At 53.6% G+C, this 20175-nt stretch overlaps 8 protein-coding genes across 8 annotated transcripts; 5 read left to right on the forward strand and 3 right to left on the reverse strand.

The window, feature by feature from the left end:
- Positions 1-1263: 1263 nt before the first annotated feature.
- On the forward strand, positions 1264-1819 carry COL26b_004266 (uncharacterized protein; the record flags this gene model as incomplete). Its single annotated transcript, XM_053177146.1, has 2 exons — positions 1264-1278; positions 1331-1819. The coding sequence occupies 2 exons, from the start codon at positions 1264-1266 to the stop codon at positions 1817-1819; spliced, it is 504 nt and encodes a 167-aa protein (XP_053038982.1).
- Positions 1820-3371: 1552 nt separating this feature from the next.
- On the forward strand, positions 3372-4191 carry COL26b_004267 (uncharacterized protein; the record flags this gene model as incomplete). The annotated part of the gene is made up of 2 exons (XM_053177147.1): positions 3372-3714; positions 3794-4191. The coding sequence occupies 2 exons, from the start codon at positions 3372-3374 to the stop codon at positions 4189-4191; spliced, it is 741 nt and encodes a 246-aa protein (XP_053038983.1).
- A 2202-nt stretch (positions 4192-6393) lies between these two features.
- Positions 6394-7584, forward strand: COL26b_004268 (uncharacterized protein; the record flags this gene model as incomplete). The annotated part of the gene is made up of 4 exons (XM_053177148.1): positions 6394-6985; positions 7129-7141; positions 7417-7510; positions 7561-7584. 4 exons carry the CDS (start codon positions 6394-6396, stop codon positions 7582-7584), a joined length of 723 nt encoding a protein of 240 aa, XP_053038984.1.
- Positions 7585-8050: 466 nt separating this feature from the next.
- Positions 8051-9960, reverse strand: COL26b_004269 (uncharacterized protein; the record flags this gene model as incomplete). The annotated part of the gene is made up of 6 exons (XM_053177149.1): positions 8051-8279; positions 8334-8732; positions 8792-9040; positions 9110-9300; positions 9361-9565; positions 9626-9960. The coding sequence occupies 6 exons, from the start codon at positions 9958-9960 to the stop codon at positions 8051-8053; spliced, it is 1608 nt and encodes a 535-aa protein (XP_053038985.1).
- Positions 9961-10814: 854 nt separating this feature from the next.
- On the forward strand, positions 10815-12331 carry COL26b_004270 (uncharacterized protein; the record flags this gene model as incomplete). Its single annotated transcript, XM_053177150.1, has 2 exons — positions 10815-11138; positions 11198-12331. 2 exons carry the CDS (start codon positions 10815-10817, stop codon positions 12329-12331), a joined length of 1458 nt encoding a protein of 485 aa, XP_053038986.1.
- A 699-nt stretch (positions 12332-13030) lies between these two features.
- Positions 13031-13948, forward strand: COL26b_004271 (uncharacterized protein; the record flags this gene model as incomplete). Its single annotated transcript, XM_053177151.1, has 1 exon — positions 13031-13948. The coding sequence occupies one exon, from the start codon at positions 13031-13033 to the stop codon at positions 13946-13948; it is 918 nt and encodes a 305-aa protein (XP_053038987.1).
- Positions 13949-14096: 148 nt separating this feature from the next.
- On the reverse strand, positions 14097-15518 carry COL26b_004272 (uncharacterized protein; the record flags this gene model as incomplete). Its single annotated transcript, XM_053177152.1, has 2 exons — positions 14097-14777; positions 14892-15518. The coding sequence occupies 2 exons, from the start codon at positions 15516-15518 to the stop codon at positions 14097-14099; spliced, it is 1308 nt and encodes a 435-aa protein (XP_053038988.1).
- A 1485-nt stretch (positions 15519-17003) lies between these two features.
- On the reverse strand, positions 17004-18497 carry COL26b_004273 (uncharacterized protein; the record flags this gene model as incomplete). Its single annotated transcript, XM_053177153.1, has 2 exons — positions 17004-18342; positions 18397-18497. 2 exons carry the CDS (start codon positions 18495-18497, stop codon positions 17004-17006), a joined length of 1440 nt encoding a protein of 479 aa, XP_053038989.1.
- Positions 18498-20175: the final 1678 nt, after the last annotated feature.

Consider the following 20175-nt stretch of genomic DNA (forward strand, 5'->3'; position numbering starts at 1 on the left):
AAGACCATCACAGGGATAACTATGTTTTGTCCCGGTTAACACACGTAGAGGCACGCCTCAAGCAGCTCGAAGAGAGATCAGATCACAGTCGTCGTGCAAGCGAAAGACTTGCGTCTACTTGTCATAGTACTCCGAGCGCACATGCAACCTCATCTCAGCATTCATCTCTCGTCAAGTTTCCAGAGCTTCACACTGCAGCGGCTTGCAAAATGCTTGTCTACTGGCCCAGGATCCGTATCAATTTTACTGTCCCTGGGATCTCAGCTGCAAATTATTTGTCCGAAACTGATCATTCAGACGCGACCCTGCTCAGCTCTCTCTCCTCAAGATCTTCGACCCCAACCTTGATGCTCTGGCAAGTGTCTCGAGTGCTCGAAGAGTTCTATGATAATACTTCGAGTAATTTACCAGTCTACATCTCGGAGTTGATTCAGAGTTGTCCAAAGCTTAGTAGTCAATTTGTGGCTAACAACCTGCGAAACATGTTTGGAATGGACATGGACTCTTTGGATACTGTGCTTGTGGACATCAAACAGCTTCCGATCTCGATATTACTCGTTCTTTCCATCGCGCTAAGATCGGCTGATAATAGTCCACTCAATTTGGGACCAGAGCTACTCCTGGCGCTGTCCGAGGCCAGTTTCACAAATGCACTCCAAAGTCAATGGACTTTGCTCTCCGTTGTAGACGACGAACGGATACCACTGTCTCTTCTCATGGCTTACTGCTTGATGTATTTCTGGGCAAGACCGTTTCATGCACTGGGATTGGTACAGTCGCTGGATCCGGTAATACGCACTTTCTCTATGAGGAATGGAGACGAATCGTACGTTGTTACACAAGATCAATGACCTCATCTTACTCACGTCGCCACAGTCTCGGAAGGCTCTACTACAGACTGCACTACATCATTGAATGGTAAGTGGAAATTCTTGCAAGCCAGATTTCCTTGGAAGACTCATGTGTTCTAGTGATATCCTCACCGAAGTTGATGGCATACCATCGGATAAAACATTCGAGGTGCTTACCAAAACGAACGATGAGTCCATGTCGGGCTTTCTGGAGAGTCATTTGTGGCTTAGAAGTCACCTCAATAAAGTGCTCCAGTACCTTTACAGCACAAGCAAGGCATATGCTCAACCTCACGAACTGGCCGATCTGGTGTGCAACTTGTCGGCGGACCTACGAGGCTGGTTCCAATCTCAACCTTTGGGCGCCCAATTCGCACGCGACGCCACAGCATTTAGCATGAGCGTTCCCACCATGCCCCTACGAAAAGTGAGCGAGACTCTTTGTCCAAAAAAGATCCACTGACATACGGTGACTATAGAGAGAAATCGCACTACGATACTTCGCATGCGCCTTTCTGTTACATCGCCCCGTGTTGTACTTCTTCCTCCACAAGGACATGGAGTACACAGTACGACCCCCCGACACACAAGCACTTCGCTCCGACCAAGCACCCTGGATCCTCGAGTCGTGCCGCGACTGCATCGAGGGCGCCACGCTCTTTGTACACTTCTCATGCATCTCCATGGACTCTCAGAGCAGCAAGATGGAGCGATCATATCGCAGCTGGTGTGACATCCAGCTTCTGTTCGCGGCATATTTGGTTCTGGTCCAGGTCAAATCTGTTCCCGCTTTGGTGCCGATCTTTCGGGTCCTGGGAGATATGGAGAATCTCCTCGACCAGGCTGAGCGTATGTTCGAACTGTTTCCCATAGACTCGTTGAAGATTCGCAAGAGCTTGGAGGTCCTTCGCAGCCAACGCCAAAATCTGGACGCCGCTTCACCGGTGTATTCGCACGGTTCGGTGTGATGTTTGGATGTTGATGAAAATAACAACAGAGCTTCTACAGCCACATTTGAGAAGCAATACTAATCCAAATGAAGTTAAACGTATAAACTTGATAACCAACTAACCTAAATGTGAACTGTTGTGCCTACTATACAGACTCAGCCGTTGTCAATATCTTCCCAAATCGATAGCACTTCACATCATCAAAACACGCCGCAAGAAGTGCTTTTGCCCCTCAACATTTTTTTCGAATGAAATCCCACCTTTGTACAAGTCAAAGTGACCCCCTTCGACTCTGAGCCCCTCTCCCAGCGGCGCTCGCTTTACACATTGTTCTGCTGCTTCCAATGACGCTTCATGATCCCACGTCGGCAAGACAATCAAGTACGGGCGGATGCTCTTGTGAACTTGCAGCAGCGGCCGGGATAGCATGATACTCAACAAAGATCTCCCAGCAATCATATTTGGCCAAGATTCCCCGTTCTCAGGCTCCAGCCTAGACCAGCCCTCAATGACCTCTTTGGACGCCATGATAGCTGTCGAAGACCCGTCGCTCACCAGTTTGACATACTGCGGTTCTTGAAATCCCATCATTGAACCAACAATATCTGCAGTAGCAGTGACTGCCAGTCTCAAAGACCGCAGAAGCGGCATTTGAAGGACACCCGCGGGGCCGTCCACCAGAGGACACTGAGAAATCCCGGCAACTAGGTCGTGATCCTCGCTCATGAGCGCCGTGACATGCATGCCACCAAAACTGCTGCCCCACGCAACGATGCGGGAAGAGTCGACCCATTCGCTTTGGTCTGGATCCCGTGCCCACTTGAGAACGTCTCGGAAATCTTGCAACTGGTGTTGGACGTTGAGAACGTTTCGTGGGGTGCCTTCGCTTTCCCCAAAGCCGATATAATCGAACGTCACCGCCACATATCCCTCTGAAGTGAAGGCGCTCGCGAAAGGAGACAAGCCCGCAGCTTTGATGGCTCCAATACCGTGGCCCATTACAATCGTTGGAACGGGTCGCTTGAGTCCATCTGGTTTATATATGGAGATGGCAATTTTATGGTTGTTCCAGCTGGACCGAACGAACCCGTCTTCGATGGTATAACCCATTTTGACAGGGGTAGTGTCAAAAGAGACGGTGAACTGTTGGGGAGCGTCCACGAGATCTCCTTACAACGCAAGTTCAGTGCGTGCTTAGTATTCAGACTCGAAGTCGATGAAGAATGATAGAATCACTAATCATGACTATTGCTTGCGCTGATCTCGCTACGAGAGCCAATTCTACAATTCGAGATCTTCGCACAGACGAAATTCGAAGTTAAACCTCGGCTTGAAATGCGGAGTATCACATCGTCTGACGTCGCCCTGATGAAAGCTTAATAGGCGCAGTGCGGCAGTTGCGGGGAAGACGTTGAACGGAGCCCGGACCCCACCTTCGGAGACGCTGTCCATCCGTCCATCCGGCCTGCATATACACGATAGCTCTTTGAGCTCACTATTCACGGACTCAGGCGTCATAACAACTGGTTAATGATTGATTGAGGCTGCTGGATGATTTCGCTTGTTCATCATGTCGACTCTACTCAATCTTGCACCCTCCGGCGTCACCGGACGAATTCCAGACCTGCTCCGCTTCTTGAAGATATCCAAAATCTCCAAATCGTTCTCTCGAAATGGCTGGGCAAGATATGCCTTGGCAATTCTACTCGGGTGGACAGCTGTGAAGAAGGCGAGCAGAGCGCTGGGGAATGCCGCCTTGAATAACTACAGCCATGACAAATATGACTGGAGACGGGAGCTGGTGCTGATTACCGGTGGTTCCGGTGACATGGGCGACATGCTCGTACGCAAGCTGGCCAAGAACTGCGTCAAGGTCGTCAGTATCGACATAGTTCCTCCAAGAACACCACTTCGTAAGTTCATCAACTTTCACGTCTCCTCATTCGTCTTTTTCTTGAGGGCGGGTTGTGTCTCATCTGACCGAATTTCCAGCATCCAACGCATACTTCTACCAAGCGGATATCACCAAGGCAACGTCCATCAAGGAGACCGCGGACCAGATCCGGCAAGATCACGGAGACCCCACTGTCCTGGTCAACAATGCCGGCGTCATGAAGATCTCCACTATTCTCGACGAGACGGAGGAGCAAATCCGCCAAACCTTTGACGTAAACATCATTTCCAACTTCCTCCTGATCAAAGAGTTCCTCCCTTCAATGATCAAACGCAATCACGGTCACGTCGTCACGATTGCGAGCATGGCCAGCTTCGTGACCGGCGTGCAGAATGTCGACTACTCCTGCACCAAGGTCGGCGCTCTGGCCCTCCACGAAGGCCTGGCACAGGAACTTCGGCATCGCTACCATGCACCCAAGGTCCGAACGAGGTGAGGCCAAGCCCGAAAACCCTAGCTAGATCATTTCGGAAGACGAGACTGACGCGGCCCCTCCGGGAATAGCATCATTCACCCAACTTATGTGCGCACGGCTCTGATTGACAGAGTGCACAGCTCAGGAAAGTTCAGGGCCTTGCTGCTTGAGCCTGAACATGTCGTACACCAAATTTCCAAGCAAATCATGTCTGGACGTAGCGGTCAAGTATATGTGCCCAAACAGTACTCGCGTGCTGCGGGAGCACGCGGTTGGCCTCACTGGGCCCAGGAAGGCCTCCGGAATGCACAAAAAGATGTACTGTTCCATGGTTAGCCGCTTGAGTAGTACAAGGCATGTGAGGGCGTGTTGAGTGAGCTCAGACTGTGTTGGGTTGGTTTGCTCATGATTCTCAACGACAGAATGACGTTCATTTACCTTTAGTGCATCACTAGTTGTGTTGGCTTTGCATCATGTGTAAATATGGATCGTAAGTAATGAGGAGACTTTTCTGGTCCCAAGCGCAAACAAGAGTGAGGGTTTAGAGCGACGCCCAGGACCCACGTTCTCGACCCATTGTAGCAGTCTTGTGGTGCTTTTCGTAAGGTAGCATCCAAACCAAGCGACAAACACAGCCAAACGGCAGTTGTGTGAGTCTTTGTGAAATCCATTATTAGATCACGTTTTCTGAGTTGCGTGCATACTTCTGAATTCAGAACTTCTCAGCAATCCATACGACGCCGCTAAAGTCGGTAAAGTAGTTGGTTTTCACTCATCATAGGTGGAGTCCTTGAACTAGTGTTGTGCCCAGGCCAGTACAGTAAACGGGGCCTCCAAGGCTTGAATTTGGCATCAATTTAATTTAATTACAGAATGGAGAACATCGCGAACTGTAAAGTTAAGCCTAACGTTTGTTCGAATTAGTGAAACGCTTGTGTTGGTGGCCTCCAATGACTGCCGTCCCAACCACCGGAAACCCCATATCGACACGGGCCTCAGAGAGCCATGTGTCTCCCACATTCCATCCGTTCAGACTGCGCCTTTACCAATATCATGACTTTCTCTATAGCTACGCCGCAAAAGTCGTTCGTCATCGCGACTGACGACGGCGGTGTAGCTGCGCAATGGGCCAATGACCTTTCGACATTGCATACCCCTGATCGTCGCACCCTTCAGCTCACCTGGCCGAACTTCCACGATGAGTTCTAGACGTTTGAAAACCCGAGCTTCGATCCATGCGGTCGGTCTGAAGTTTTCAGCTGAAGAGAAAAAGGAGGCTCTAAAAATGACAGGATTTGCCGGAATCCGACGTCGACCCCGGAATCTCCCACATCACGTGTAGATCGGCCGCGCAATCAACGGCCCCCGCTGTCACATCAGAGTCGAAACATGGACGTGTGGGGTCCAAAGAGGATTGCGAATCTACAAGGCAACGTCAGAGCCAGAAACCCCCAGCTTCCCGTGATACGTCTCCTTGTTTGCACCCTTTTCGCGCTTTTTCTCCGAAGAGACCGGGTTCCCAAAACAAGCTCCCGCCGCCCCACAAGGCTTTGGCTCCCGCTTACCCGTTGGAACCAACCCGCCCTCCCATCGATAGACTCAGCCATGCGATTGAAGCTGCAGAGCCTCTTTACGGGGTATGCCGTGAGGCTGGGGTCCAGCTAGTCTTCTTTCTGTTTACTTTTACCTAATTCAAGCTTCGCAATCGTCCGATGGAGGCTGGGTTATCCCATCGGGTCCATGTCAAAGCTCGTTTGAGGTCGGCGGGCAATGACATGCCATCTAAACTCCTGTTGTTGCAAGATGCCTGGTGGCGATGTCGTGATGTCTCCTATGTTCAGATGTAGAACGCGTCGACATGTCTGGACTGTCGGTAGAGATCGCCGAGAAACGTCAGCTGAATGGCAAGCCCAAACGAGCTGGAGATGGAGCTGAACGTGGAGCTGACGATCCTCCTTTTTTGTTGGTGACCATGAGATGAGAATTCAAGTATAAAGACTCGTCTCGATCTCGACTAGAGTTGGTTTTCTTTTCCTCATCATTCTCAACAACATCAACAGTTTTCTACTTTCCTCTGCTCTTCAACATTCTCTTGTGCTGTGCACTTTTTTAACATCTAAGTCTTATTCTCGAGCTTTCGATTCTTCGACGATACCCTCACTTGAACATCATCTCCTACTTGTCAACTTTTTTCAAGACAATCTTTAGTGTCCATTCTTCAAAATGCGTTACTCCACTCTCACTGTTCTCGCCATCGCCCTTCTTACCGGCAATGCCTTGACTGCCCCTACTCCTCAGGGTGGTGCCGGCGCCATCGGAGGCGGTAACATTGGCGGAGGCAACAACAACGGAGCCAACAACGGCGGCGCCGGAGCCGGAGCCAACAACGGCCAGAACCAGAACAATGGTCAGAACCAGAACAACGGCCAGAACAACAACCAGGCTCCTCCTCCTCCCGCCAACAACAACAACAATAACAACAACAACAACCAGGCCCCGCCCCCTGCCAACAACCAGAACCAGAACCAGCAGCAGCAGGGCAACAACAACGCCGCCGCGAACAACGGTGCCAACAACAACGCTGTGAACAACCAGGCTAACGGAGCCAACGGAGCCACCGGAGCTGGCCGCAACACCGCCGGCAATGGCAACTTCCGCCGCGCTGCCCCGAACCAGCAGCCTCCCCCGCCCCCGGCCAACAATCAGACTCCTCCTCCTCCCAAGCCGAACCAAGCTCGTGCTGCTCCCAACCAGCAGCCCCCTCCTCCTCCCGCCAACAATCAGACTCCTCCTCCTCCCAAGCCGAACCAAGCTCGTGCTGCTCCCAACCAGCAGCCCCCTCCTCCTCCCGCCAACAACCAGACTCCTCCTCCTCCTAAGCCCAACCAGGCCCGCGCTGCTCCCAACAACCAGCCTCCTCCTCCTCCCGCCAACAACCAGACGCCTCCTCCCCCTAAGCCCAACCAGGCGCGTGCTGCTCCCAACCAGCAGCCTCCCCCGCCCCCGGCGAACAACCAGACTCCTCCTCCTCCCAAGCCTAACCAGGCTCGCGCTGCCCCCAACCAACAGCCCAATCAGCAGGCTCCTCCTCCTCCTGCCAACAACCAGACCCCGCCTCCCCCCAAGCCTAACCAGGCTCGCGCGGCTCCCAACCAGCAGCAGCAGCCTAACCAGCAGGCTCAGGCTCCTCCTCCTCCCGCCAACAACAACAACAACAACACTCCTCCCCCTCCCAAGCCTAACCAGGCCCGCGCTGCTCCCGGCCAGCAGCCCAACCAGCAGGCTCCTCCCCCTCCTGCCAACAACCAGACTCCTCCTCCTCCTAAGCCCAACCAGGCTCGTGCTGCCCCCAAGCAGCAGCCTCCCCCTCCTCCTCCCGCCAACCAGCAGGTTCCTCCCCCTGCTGCCATCTAGAGGACGGTCTGAGCTAAGCCGTCAGCGGTTCTTTCCTTGTACCGACTCAATGGGTCTTAATGGCTGGGTTTAATGATGGACGATGGATCACAAGATCTTTGACAGACTTGTCTTCCGCTTCAGTAGCATGTAAACTTAGTCTCTAGCAGCTAGAATGATCGGCTATTTGATAGCCATGCAATAATGGATTATATGCCTCTATAACATGACCATCGCCTTAAATCTTGTGAACAAACTTGCCTCTTTCTGTAGTCTCTGCGAAGAATGAAATCTTCAGCTTATCAGCCACATCTTGCTGAAATGGCGAGTTCTTACTCATAACTGAGAGAATATAAAGATGACTGACTGCTGAATTAATCTGACTTTACATTCGGGTGTTTTCTTGCTCTCAAATGCCATTAAAAAGAGTCTGTCTGTGACTTGGAGTCACCACTGACGAGCTAATGTACACTCGCGTAGCTCTCCCTCAATGAGCCATTTCCATAGCAGCAGTCTCGTTCTGCTGTTGGACCGTAGTCTTATAAGTCTTGAATTTCCGGGCCGGAACGCCCTTTGCGAACATCTCGTCCAGTTCCGCATAAGATCGGCCTCCAGTCTCCGGCTGGAAATACCAGAGGTAGAGCAAGGAGAAAAAGCAAAGTGCAAAGAATATGAAAGCAATTTTGGCACCCAAGTTGGCCTTGTCAGGGTTGAAACTTATATCCAAGTTAGTAATCTTCCCTGAAAATTCATTTCATAGGTCTACTCACAGATATGGAATAACGAACTGCCACATGACGTTGATGGAGTTTTGGGATGCGTAGCCGATAGCGACGGTCTTTACTCTCAGGCGCGACGTGGATGTTTCGGCGAGAAGAGAGAAGGCGGTCGATCCGATGGAGACGTTGTACCACCAGCTGTAGATGAGAATAAAGGCTACAGTGCCCTTGATCATGGGCTGGCTGGTGCCTGTTCCCAGACCTCCGGTGATGAGCAGGAATGCGGTGAGAATGGCGAGGCCGTAGAAGGTAAGGTTCCTTCGTCCCACCTTGTCGACGACGGCAGCGGCCATCAGGTTTCCGACGATTGACAGAACGGGTTGAGCAATCTGGAGCTGGTAGCTCATCGAGGTCGAGTAGCCAGCAAGTTGAAGATAGTAGGTGAAGTATCTGAGGACAAGTGTTAGTTGTGCTTGAGAGGAAAGGGTCTAAGGCAGTGTGTATCTTACCCAGCGACAAACGAGATGCCAGAGAAAGCCTGAATGATCAGTGGCATGATACTAATGATCGTGCGGCGCAAGTTGGACTTCTTGAAACATTCCAGGTATGTCACACCCTGAGTCTCTTTGCGAACTTCATCCAGGGTGAGCTCGATGAGGGCGAGCTTTGCTTTACCCTCGTCACCCCTGTGTCCAAGCCTATGAAGACTCTTGAGTGCCTGCTCCTTCCTTCCTTTGGACACGAGCCACCATGGTGACCTGTGAAGAGTAAGATTTAGCTTACTTCGAGTGCAGACCGGACGAGGCCTTGCAACCAGCCGCACTTACTCTGGCATGAATGGCCACAAGAGGGCAGAAACTCCTGCAAAGCCGAACTGGCAGCAAAACACGGTGCGATAGGCCCATCGAGACTGGACTTGTCCGGTGTAGTTGATGACAATGAAGGCGACTAGAGGGCCAATACCGTATGCTACACCGACACCGCAGGTGAAGACACCACGAAGCGCCAAGGGGGTGATCTAAGGGGTAGGAGTCAGTTGGGACTTGTGCAGCACCGAAGAAAGGGGTCTCCGACATACCTCTCCGATGTAGCTGACCATGACAGTACCGACAGCACCAACCATTACACCATTGAGAAGTTTACCAAGGAAGAAGACCACGTTCGTCGTAGCCACGAACTCGATGGCAACTGCAATGAAGGATATGATGAGAGCAAGAGCGAGGACCTTCTTACGTCCGATGTAGTCGGCAAGCTCGGCGGAGGCAACTGAAGCGATGACCGCACTATGCCGGCAAGTTAGCCATCACAACATGTCGAAGAAGCCGGCGAGTCAAGAGACTTACGAGGCAACGGGTGCACCATTGAATGCAGACTGCCACACGGCATGCAGAACATATTGTCCCTTGTACTCATAACCAAAGTCCTTTCGAAACTCGGGGATTCCGACAACGGAACTGGCCGCTTGGGTGTCGAAACTGAGGAGGATGATGGTCCAGCAGGCATACACACACCAAGCTGAAGCCCAAGGATAGCGGATGAAGGATTTGAGGATGCCAGTCTCGTGGTCCTCGTGGTCGGCGGCGTGAGCCAACTGCGAGTCGGCGGTGACTTCGACGTGCTTGGCATGCGAGTCGACCTTTTCGGCTTCGTAGCCGTCACCATCGTTCTGTGCAGTCATGGTGAGTGATTATCTCATGAACCAGTAAGACCAAAAATAAAAAGTAAAGAAAGAATGTCTTCGTCGATGCCGAGCCAACACTGAAAAGCAATTGGCCCGAGTTGAGGGTTGTCAGAGACTTTTAATAGGCGAATGCAAGATTGGGAAATCAAGGCATGATAATTAGACTCGGACGACATATCCGAGCGTCTGGGGGAGGCAAGTCTGGGGAATTTGCGAGGGGCCCAGACGACCGGTTCGAGGGAACCGCTCCAAGCTGCCATCTACCGCCGCAGCGAAAAATGGTTCCCCCATGGGGGTGTCAAGATTTATGCGGAGGTGGGCCGCGAGCAGGGAATGACCAGGGTGCTGTCAAGGCGTGACCACGTACCAACGTGGGAGTCGTAGGCACTCACCTCCGCATTCGTGATGGGCTGCCCGTGGGGTGAGGGGTTCGCGGGTGGCTCAAATTGCCCGATCGGGACATGCCCGCGTGGTTTGAATCAGGTGCTAGTTTAGATTCCCCGTAATTTGCAGCCCCCATCCTTGGACTTGCCCCTCGCCGAACATTCTTCAGAGCCTCCGACTGCCTCTTCGGACGACGAGCAGCTGGTGAACGGGAGAGTTCTGTCAGAGGCGCCAAGTTTTAGAGTTTGGCCCCTTCTTAAACGGCGTGCGTGGGCTCTCATTTCGACTCGTTTGAGAAATCTCAAGAGCGGACGACGACGTAGACGACATTGAATAACAAGTTGCCGCCCAAACCATTCGCGCCGATCACCAGACCAAAGACTCGAGTCAACTCCGAACACAAGTCCGATCGCATCCGAGCTCCCAAAATCCCACCTCCACAGACATCACCAAAACCCATCACAAAGATGGCCGCATCAACAATCAAAGGGGCAGCCGCCCTCACTCAGTTCCCGTCGAAGCCGCGAGTCTTCATTTTGACAGACATTACCAACGAGCCTGACGATGCAGAGTCCTTCTGCCGTTATCTCACTTACTCCAACCAATTCCGCACAGAAGGCGTTGTCGCCGTCACGTCGGTATGGCTCAGGAACAAGGTCGCGCCGCAAAACCTCCACGAGATTGTGAATGCGTATGAGAAGGTTGTCGACAACCTCAACGCCCACGCGCATCCGGGCTCCCCCTACCCTTCGGCGCAGACAGTGAGAGACCTCATCAAGTCTGGTCCTCCGGTAAGCCAACTCCTGCCCTCTGACTGCCCTCACAATGGCTGACTGGAATCGGTTGTCAGGTCTATGGCATGGAAGCTGTCGGCGATGACATCCCTCTGAGTGAAGGCGGCGAGCTGCTCCTCGAGCGACTAACCGCGCCCGACGCCGAGCCGCTCTGGGTCCTCGTCTGGGGCGGCATCAACGTGCTCGCCCAGGTGCTGCACAAGATCCGCAACCGCCCCGACGCCGCGGCCCTGCGCCAGAAGCTGCGCGTCTACACCATCTCCGACCAGGACGACTGTGGCGCCTGGATCCGCCAGCAGTGGCCTGAGATCTTCTACATCTGCTCCGTCCACGGCTGGAACCAGTACCAGTGCGCCGCGTGGATCGGTATCTCCGCCCCCTGCGCGGGTGACCAGGGCGGACCGGACGGTTCCAAAGTGACGCACGAATGGGTCAAGGAGAACGTTCAAATCGGCCCCTTGGGCGCGGCATACCCCAACTTCGAGTTTATCATCGAAGGAGACACGCCTACCTTCCTCTACCTCATCCAAAACGGCCTTGGTGTTCCCGAAGAGCCCATTTACGGATCCTGGGGAGGGCGCTACATCCCGGCCAACGTCAGCTCCAGGGGCTTGCCCGCCAGGGGCCACTTTGCCGATGCCATCGACACCGTGATCGGTGTCGACGGCAAGCCGCACAGATCGAACCAAGCTACCATCTGGCGCTGGCGGAATACCTTCCAGGACGACTTTGCGGCGCGCATGCAGTGGACTCTGACGTCCGACTTTAGCAAAGTTAACCACCACCCCGTTCTTTCAGTCAACGGCGACTCCAGTCTGACGCCAATCCATATTGATGCAGACGCCGGTGGTGTTATATCGTTCGACGCATCTGAGAGTTACGATCCGGATGGCGATAAGCTGAGTTATAAGTGGTATCAGTACCGTGAGCCCAGCTCGCTGCAGACGTACCACGGCATGGAGGTCTCTGAGCTTGAGATCAAGCCTCTGAACGAGGACGGAAGCAAGGTGGAAATCACCATTGCCCCAGCAGAAAAGTCGTGTTTGGTTTGGAGGGAAAAGATTCCTCTCGAGCGCGGTCTCCCTCTCCATTTGATCCTCGAGGTCAAGGACAACGGCTCGCCGCCTTTGACGAGCTACCGCAGAATCATCATCCAGCCGATCGACCGGAACTTCAGTTCAAGAAAGTAGAAAAAAGGTTGCATAGACATGGGTTCAACATAGATTAACACTTGCATCGCACAGCTGCCAAGATTCGGATGTCGTGATTTACGAGGATGATAACGCTCATATCATGGCGTTCGCAGTGCTGACATCTGATCCCGTTATGTAGCTCCGCGCAGCTGGAAGCATGAGGTAGGTCGGGACGACAGCGACTCTTATCTGCTTTGTGCCGCCGGTCAAAACTTTGTTTCAATGCAAATCATTTCAACACAATTAAGGTGTGCCCCGTTCAAACCCAGATCCGGACCAACTTCGATTCGGTACACCAATCGGCAGAGGGCCGGCTGACGCTCGGCCGGGACCTCATCCTTCGAAGCATCAACTGCCGACGGGACCCACCCGCTCCGCAAGCCCGCCCGTCGGACTTAGGTGACGAACCTACGTATCTCCATGTGTCCCGGCCCGTCCGCAAGTTATTAGACTTTCGGGGTGCGGGTTTCATGAGACCCCGCTTTATTCGTCCCATCCTGAATCGTGTCTTAGCGTCGGGACGCCTCAACAAATGAAGTTCTAGAAACGCATTAGTCTAGACCCTAGACCGCCTCAGGTATTGCATCAAGAACGGTTATATAAAGAGACTTCATCGGCATTCCGGCCAGTTTCGTTTCGTTCGCTACAGACTAGACATCTCCCAGCTTATAATAACGACTTACAGCCTTCTTCAACATGGTCCGGTTCAACCCAAGCAGCGACATCCCTGACCTCTCAGGCAAGGTCATCATCGTCACCGGAGGCAACATCGGCCTCGGCAAGGAGACCGTCACGCAGCTCAGCAAGCACAACCCAGCACACATCTACCTCGCCGCTAGGAGTCAGTCAAAAGCGCTGACAGCCATCGAAGACATCAAGAAGAATGTCCCCAACGCCGCGCCAATCACCTTCCTGGAACTCGACCTGACGTCCTTTGAGAGCGTCAAGCGAGCCGCCAAGGAGTTCCAGTCCAAGGAACAGAAGCTCCACCTCCTCATCAACAACGCCGGCATCATGGCCTGGCCCGCTGACACCACGAAGGAAGGGTACGAGATCCAGTTCGGCACAAACCACATGGGCCATGCCCTCTTCACCAAGCTCCTTCTCCCCACGCTCTCCAAGACCGCCAAGTCGGACAGCGACAAGGACGTGCGCATCATCAACCTCTCCTCGGCCGCCGAGGGGTACCCGTCGAAAGACGTGTGGAACTTTGAGGCCCTCAAGACCGACATGGCCTCGTACAGCACCTGGGCGCGCTATGGCTGCTCGAAGCTTGCCAACGTCCACCACGCCCGCGCTCTGGCCAAGAGGTATCCGGAGATTCGGTGCATCTCGCTCCATCCCGGTGTTGTCAGCACGAACCTCGGCAGCGGACTGTTGGCTAGCTGGCCGCTATTCAGGCCTCTGATCAACCTTGCGCTGTGGGCTGTGACGACGTCGGTTGGGGAGGGAGCCAAGAACCAGCTGTGGGCTGCGACGAGCCCGGAAGCGAAGACTGGTGTGTTTTACTGGCCTGTGGGGGTGACGGGCAAGGACTCGAAGCTTTCTTTGGAAGATGACCTTGTTGAGAAGCTATGGGACTGGACGGAGAAGGAGTTGGAGCCGTACGTTTAATGTTTCGCTGGTTCGGTCTGTTTGATATGTAAGATGCCGTGTTTATAAGTGATGTCAATTGTATGCTTTTATGTTGATGAGTTATGCTGGATTCGAACGTTCTGTTGTTGTACCCTCAGTGCGCAGAGAATTGCCGCTGGGGAGTTGTTCAAATATCTATGTTGGGGTACGCATGGCTGAAGAGGTTCGTTGGGTCGTACTTCATCTTGAGCTCCTTTACCCTAGTCCACTTCTCACCGTAGAGCTCCGCCGCACCCCTCTCCCCCGGCGGATTCGTAGCTGGGTAGCCCCTATCCAGTACCGTATCTTCGCCCAACGACCGCAGCCTGGCAATCAGAGACTTGCTCCACGCGATGACATCTTCGGCGTACTCCTCCGTCGGGTGTTGGTACGAACAGGAGAAGTAAGAGTGACTCTTGTCGACAAAGCAATTCGGCGGCACCGTCGCAGCATCAATGTCTACCATGCCTCCCCAGGCAATATTTGGGCCCATCGTTCTGGGCATAGCTTCGGCGGCATCAAGGATGGCTGCTGCCAGTTCGTCGCCGGCGTCGCTTGTTGGAAGACGAGCAAGGAAACAGTTCCTTTGTCCACCTTTCAGAGGACATGGCGGAGGCATATTCTGCTGGCGGATTTTATCGGGCAACACCTCCACGGTGGACGCAAGCAAGGGCGGGGTGTTGTCTTTCCAGCTCTGTAGACAAGCCTGTCCCTTCTCGATATCGCCCGTCCAGGTCCAGATGACGCTAAAGACGACTCCTCCTTGGGCCTGCCAGCTGATGAAGTTGTGGATCGTTAGCTCCTTGGGCATAGGGAGCTTGGGGGGTGGCTTCGAAGTATGCCTCGAGAGTTTTCCTGATATCGCTGGATTCGAAGATGAGAAAGCCGCCAAGGGGCTGTTGAGGTTAGCTCGGTCAGGTTGGCGAGTCTTCCTTCAACTTACATCGTGTTTGGGGTACACCTTCACGGTCAGACTTGTAATCACGCCGAGGTGACCGCAAACACCTCTGACTCCCTCAAGCATTTCCTCGTCGGCGACAACTTCTTCGCCTTTTGCGTTCACGAGCTCCGCCTCGACGACCTGCTCGATTCCCATGCCATGGATATGGGTGCTCGTCCCGTAGCCACCGTTCGATACCCAGCCCGCGTAGCCGATGATCCAAGTATGACCCGTCGGCGTCATCAAGCCAACATCGTCCAAAGCGAGGATCAGGTCCTTCATCAGAACCCCACCCCCAATAACGACTGTCTGACGATCTTCCGCGACCTTGATGCTGTTGATGCCGCGCATGTCGATCATGAGAGTGTCGTGTGCAATGCTGCGCGCCCAAAAGTCATTGCCGCCTCCTCTGATGGTGAACTTGAGATCAATTGACTTGGCCCATCGTACGAGTCGCCGTACCTCGGAGCTATCTCGTGGAACTGCAATAGCGGCAGGGCGGATGTGCTCGAATCCCTTGGCACCGTCCCGGAGCTTGCGATGCTCGGCGTATTCATCGGATCCGGCAAAAAAGAGGTCAACAGGCGTGACGCCGCTTCCGGTCTGCTCCTTCTGGAGGAGAGCAACCATTCGTCTGTGATGATGTTCTGGGCTGCCATTGCTGTACTAGCATTTCACTTGGGGGCGATGCGAGATTCCAAGCTCAGGTTCAGGTGGGCACCATCAATTCCACCTTCATATGCGATTTCGTTCGTCCATTGCCACGAGTTTACCCGGAAAGGCCGGTGATTCATCCATCAGACCTTGGTATGCTGTCAGCATCCTTCGGTCTGGCCCGGAGGCGGGGGCAGGCAACCTCCTTCGGTCCCTCGAATCCGGATGGTCAGCGTGAACGCAAGCTGACCATGCAAACACGCAGAAAACCGTCGATAGGTCCAAGCAAACGCGTGATGCAAACGCTGCAGCGTGTAGTCCTACATTTCTGGAAGATGCTCCAAGCTGTTGGTACTCGGGTGAGCTGACGTGCGACGCTGCGTTTGCTCTACGCTCCACCAGCGAGGAGCTTGAGGGTTCTGTGGTCTGGGGTGAGAATTTTTCATCGGGCTCCGTAACCTTTACCCTGAGGATATTGCGCACCCTCGGATCTGTACCGCAGCGACGTCCAAAGTACACGATGCCGGCTGGAGCATCAGTCGAGTAGCCGGCCAGGACGCCAAGAGTCGCCATCCTCTGCAGCAGTAGTTCCTCTTCGTGCCGCCGCACAGAGGCGGCGAGCAAAATGAAAAACAGTGGCGGGCGAATGAAGCACCCGTGGCGCCTTGGAAAGCTGCCGGTGCCAGGAAAGGCTTTTCTGTCTGTTCATCTGGGATACGTTAGCATTGAGCTAAAGCCAGAAGTCTCGTCCAAAACGAAAATATCGGGTCCCAAAGTCAGACATCCAAGGAAGGATTGCCGCTCATCGTCCATCTCAAAGGCTCGAGTGATGGCTTGCGTGGAAACTGCGAATAGTGTGGAAACTTTCATCATTCAGGGAAGGGGAAGCAGAAAAGTGAACATTCTTGACTTACCATACAGATGTTGATGTGATTGGGAGAAGAAATACCACCAAATGATCGCGAAAATTGAGGCTTCAAATACTTCACACGCGCCGTGCACGAGCCACCTCGAAGAAAAAAATCGACGACGCACGAGCCATCGGATGGAGCTTGAGATCCGCATAATGGAATGTCCGAGAACCGAGACTGGGGCCGGGTGCATCACCCTCCTTGCTGTCATTTCCCAATACGGTTTAGTCTTCATGAACGTCTGGGTGACGAGGAAATCTTCACAATTTACCCTCGACGCCCATGGACGAAGACACAGGAACAAGCTGGACGACCTGGAAGACAAAAGGTTACGGTCTACGCAATGTGACGATTGAGCCCGTCTGAAAATCATCTGAGAACCTCCTGACATCGTTCATCTTGTCACGGTCTACTCTCATGGAATGAAGAGATCATGGCGAAAGCAACATCTCCAGCGTCACGGATGTCACGTCATTTTCATGAGACGTCAGCATCATTAATATACGCTTAAACATATACACGAAGACAATCCACCGGAGACGCCGCCCCTTCACTCCAGACCGACGCTAATCGCCGCCAACGCCCAGTCCATGAAGCCCGCGTTCGTGTCCAGGATGTTCGTGTTGAACTCAGCCGTGGTCGGGTAGAAGTTACCAGAGGGGCCAAACTCCAGGGTGTATCCGTAGACCTTGTTGACGCCGGGCTTGGCCCAGAAGCGAGAGAAGGAATAATCGTCACTGGCGCCCGACGTAGGGTACAGGCCGACGGCCTGGATGGACGTGTAGGCGCGACCACCGACCGCCTTCATGGCGTTGACCATGGCAGTGCCAACAGTTCTAATGTTGCTGAGATCCGTAGCCGGAATGTACTCCTTGTACGCCGAGTCGCCAACGGGGCCGCGCTTGCCGTCGTAGGCAGAGTTGAGAAAGTTCATGGTGGAAGTGGTCGTTTGGTCGTCATCGTCACCCCAGCTGTAGAGAAGGTCACCGACGGCAGAGTGGATGTCCATGAACCATCTGATCTTGGGGAAAGAATCGTACACGGAGACAAGGTTCTTGGTCTCGGGCTCGGACTCGGCAGCAGTGCCATAGAAGACCTCCGAGCTGGGCGAGGTGGAAGCGGGCGCCTCGGAAGAGTCGAAGTACTTCTTGAAGTTCCACAGGAAGTCGAAGTTGCGGTTGATATCGACACCGATGGAGCTGCCGCTGGAGCCGGACTTTGTGTTGCGGTTCTTGCGCCAGAGGGAGCCGGAGGACTGGTCGTAGGCGACGCCGTCCGCGTTGACCAGAGGGAAGAAGACGATACCGGCGGCAAGGACGCTCTTGACCTGCGCGTTGGTGTAGGTCTTCTTGCCGTAGGTGAGGCCGGTTCCGGCCTTGTTGGCAGCGAGCAAGTCGGAGACCCAGTAGATGATGTTGTCGGGACCGCCACGCTCACGAGCGTGCACCGCGGCGCTGAAGTACAGGTGGTACTGGGACTTGTCGGTGCCGGCCCCAACGAAGTAGGCGTATTGGGTGGCGCCGTTGAACGTCTTGTAGGGCAGGGTGACGGAGCCGATGCCGTAGTTCTTGACGAGAGCGTCGCAGGCCGACTTGATCTCGGCGACATTCATGATGCTGGAGATGGTCGTGCCGGAAGCCCGCGTGCCAAGACCGACAGGGGAGACGGTTCCCGCACTGAAGCGATCGCCGGTTCCGATGGGAGCATTGGCCCTCTTGTCGAGTGATCTCCTGTGGAGGGAGACCTCTGGCACCATCTCGTACTCCTTGGACAGATGCTCGATCTGCTCCTCGGTCAGCCAAGCATGAAGCTTGTAGTGGCTGCCATCTTCGCTGGGCTTGGCGACAGCTCTGCAACCAAAGTCGTAGGTGTCGTTGCGGACGATGTCCCTGCAAATGGTCAGTTTGTGTTCACCGTATGTGCTTTACTTGGCGAGGTATTACCTGAAGGAATCAGGCGTCGGTCCCTGCAGGTAGACGGGCAGGAGCTCTCCGAGCACGACAGTGCTCTGGAGGATCAGAGACGCGATGAGAGAGTACTTCATGTTGATCAAACCGAAAGGTGCGAAGATGCAAGAAGGAACGGCCCGTCGCCAAGAGGATGGATGCAAAGAGTGAACGAGGGGCACGACGTGCTTTCATATGTACGAAGTGTCGTCCTTTTCAGCCCGGCCAAGTCGAACGACAAAAAGCTTGAGTGGACATCGCTGTCCGCCGAAGCTTGCGGTCACGGCAAGAACAGCTCGTTCAAGCAGCTGCCCAGCCCCTGCCCGGCCAACTACCAGTCATTATCGCGACCTGCTTGAATATCCCTGATCCCACCTGCCCGGAACGGCCTAGCGCATCTCTGATCTTGGTAGGTGGGCGAATCATTCATATAAATTCATCAGGCGCCTTGTACGTAAAAGCACCAATTGCCGCGTCAAAGGTCCCTGGCACGACGTCTGGTACCACCTTCCCCCCGATATCTCGACGCGATCGCCGAGCACCTCCTTTTTACGTTGTCGCTCCCGATGTGGGGTGACGACTACCGCGAAGCTCGGAGTTTAGCCCCATGATCCTTTGCAACGAACTTTAGCCTTTCTGGAATAAGCTTATTCTGCACATCAAGTCGCCCGCGGATCATCGCTGCTACAGCCCAAGAATTGAGAATCCGGATTACAGCAAGCTTGTACTTGCGATGCCAAGATTGAAATCTCTCAGGGACCGTTCTGGGTGACAAAACAGAGCGCTGCGTGTTGCTTATGTAATCGGATAGGAAGTTAATGAAATTGCAGTCTCCCAGCGCAAATTCTGAACAGCACTGCTCGTTGCGTGCTGACCCCTGACTGCCGAGGTGGTGACATGCAAGATTCAGCACTTCAAACTCAGCGCCGCTTCCAAATACAACACAACATGGGGGACTGCTGCGAGCATCGCGGACAGCTTGAAGTTGCTCAAGGAAGAAGCAAACAAGTCAAAGCTTGCTCGAGTTGCGCGAATTCAATCGGAATGGGATCATGAATATTTTCCTCCTGCCCAATGCTTGATCGGAGCCAGGACGACCTGCCACATCTGGGATGGTGATGTGCCATCTCACTGCGACAAACTCGGGGGAGCCATTGAAGACGATGTCAAAAAACGCAAGCGATTGGGTTGATATGTCACAGGCGGTTGTCTTGTCTAGTCACATGCCACTTTCGACAGTCAATCGAATGCAAACGAGCAGGCTAGGCCGCCATCAAAGACGAGTCGAAGCAGCGGAACCCTTTCGGTTTGTTGATTGTCATTTGCTTCTCTTCACAAAAAGCAAACGCAAACAATGAAATGAGTTATAAAGATTCGGTTCTCGTGACCTTGCTTGGCATGGAGTTCAAGCCGGCGTTGCAAAACAGTCCTCTTGAGCATTTCCCAGCCCATGCCCTGACCAACACAAGTATTTTCGGCATTGACTGAGATCATTACAGCTTCGAAATAACATGGTGGTGTGCTCTTCGTAGATCTGTCCCACTATGGCAATTCACCCGCCCTGCGACGGTAATTTCAATAACCCAAAATGAGCCTTCCCAAAGGCCTCAACCATCGACGACAACATCTTTTCTTCGTCGAAGGCTTATACAGAGTTCAATCCCTCTTCTATCTATTGATCTCGGGCTCGCTCTTCAAAAAGTCAACCCCAAAAGTCCCAAAGATAACAAACACGAAGAAAGTGCTGGACTTGTAGGCAGAACGGTGACCTCGTGC

This window comes from Colletotrichum chrysophilum (genome assembly GCF_026319265.1).
Source record: "Colletotrichum chrysophilum strain AFK26 chromosome Unknown scaffold_25, whole genome shotgun sequence".
NCBI classification, from domain to species: domain Eukaryota; kingdom Fungi; phylum Ascomycota; class Sordariomycetes; order Glomerellales; family Glomerellaceae; genus Colletotrichum; species Colletotrichum chrysophilum.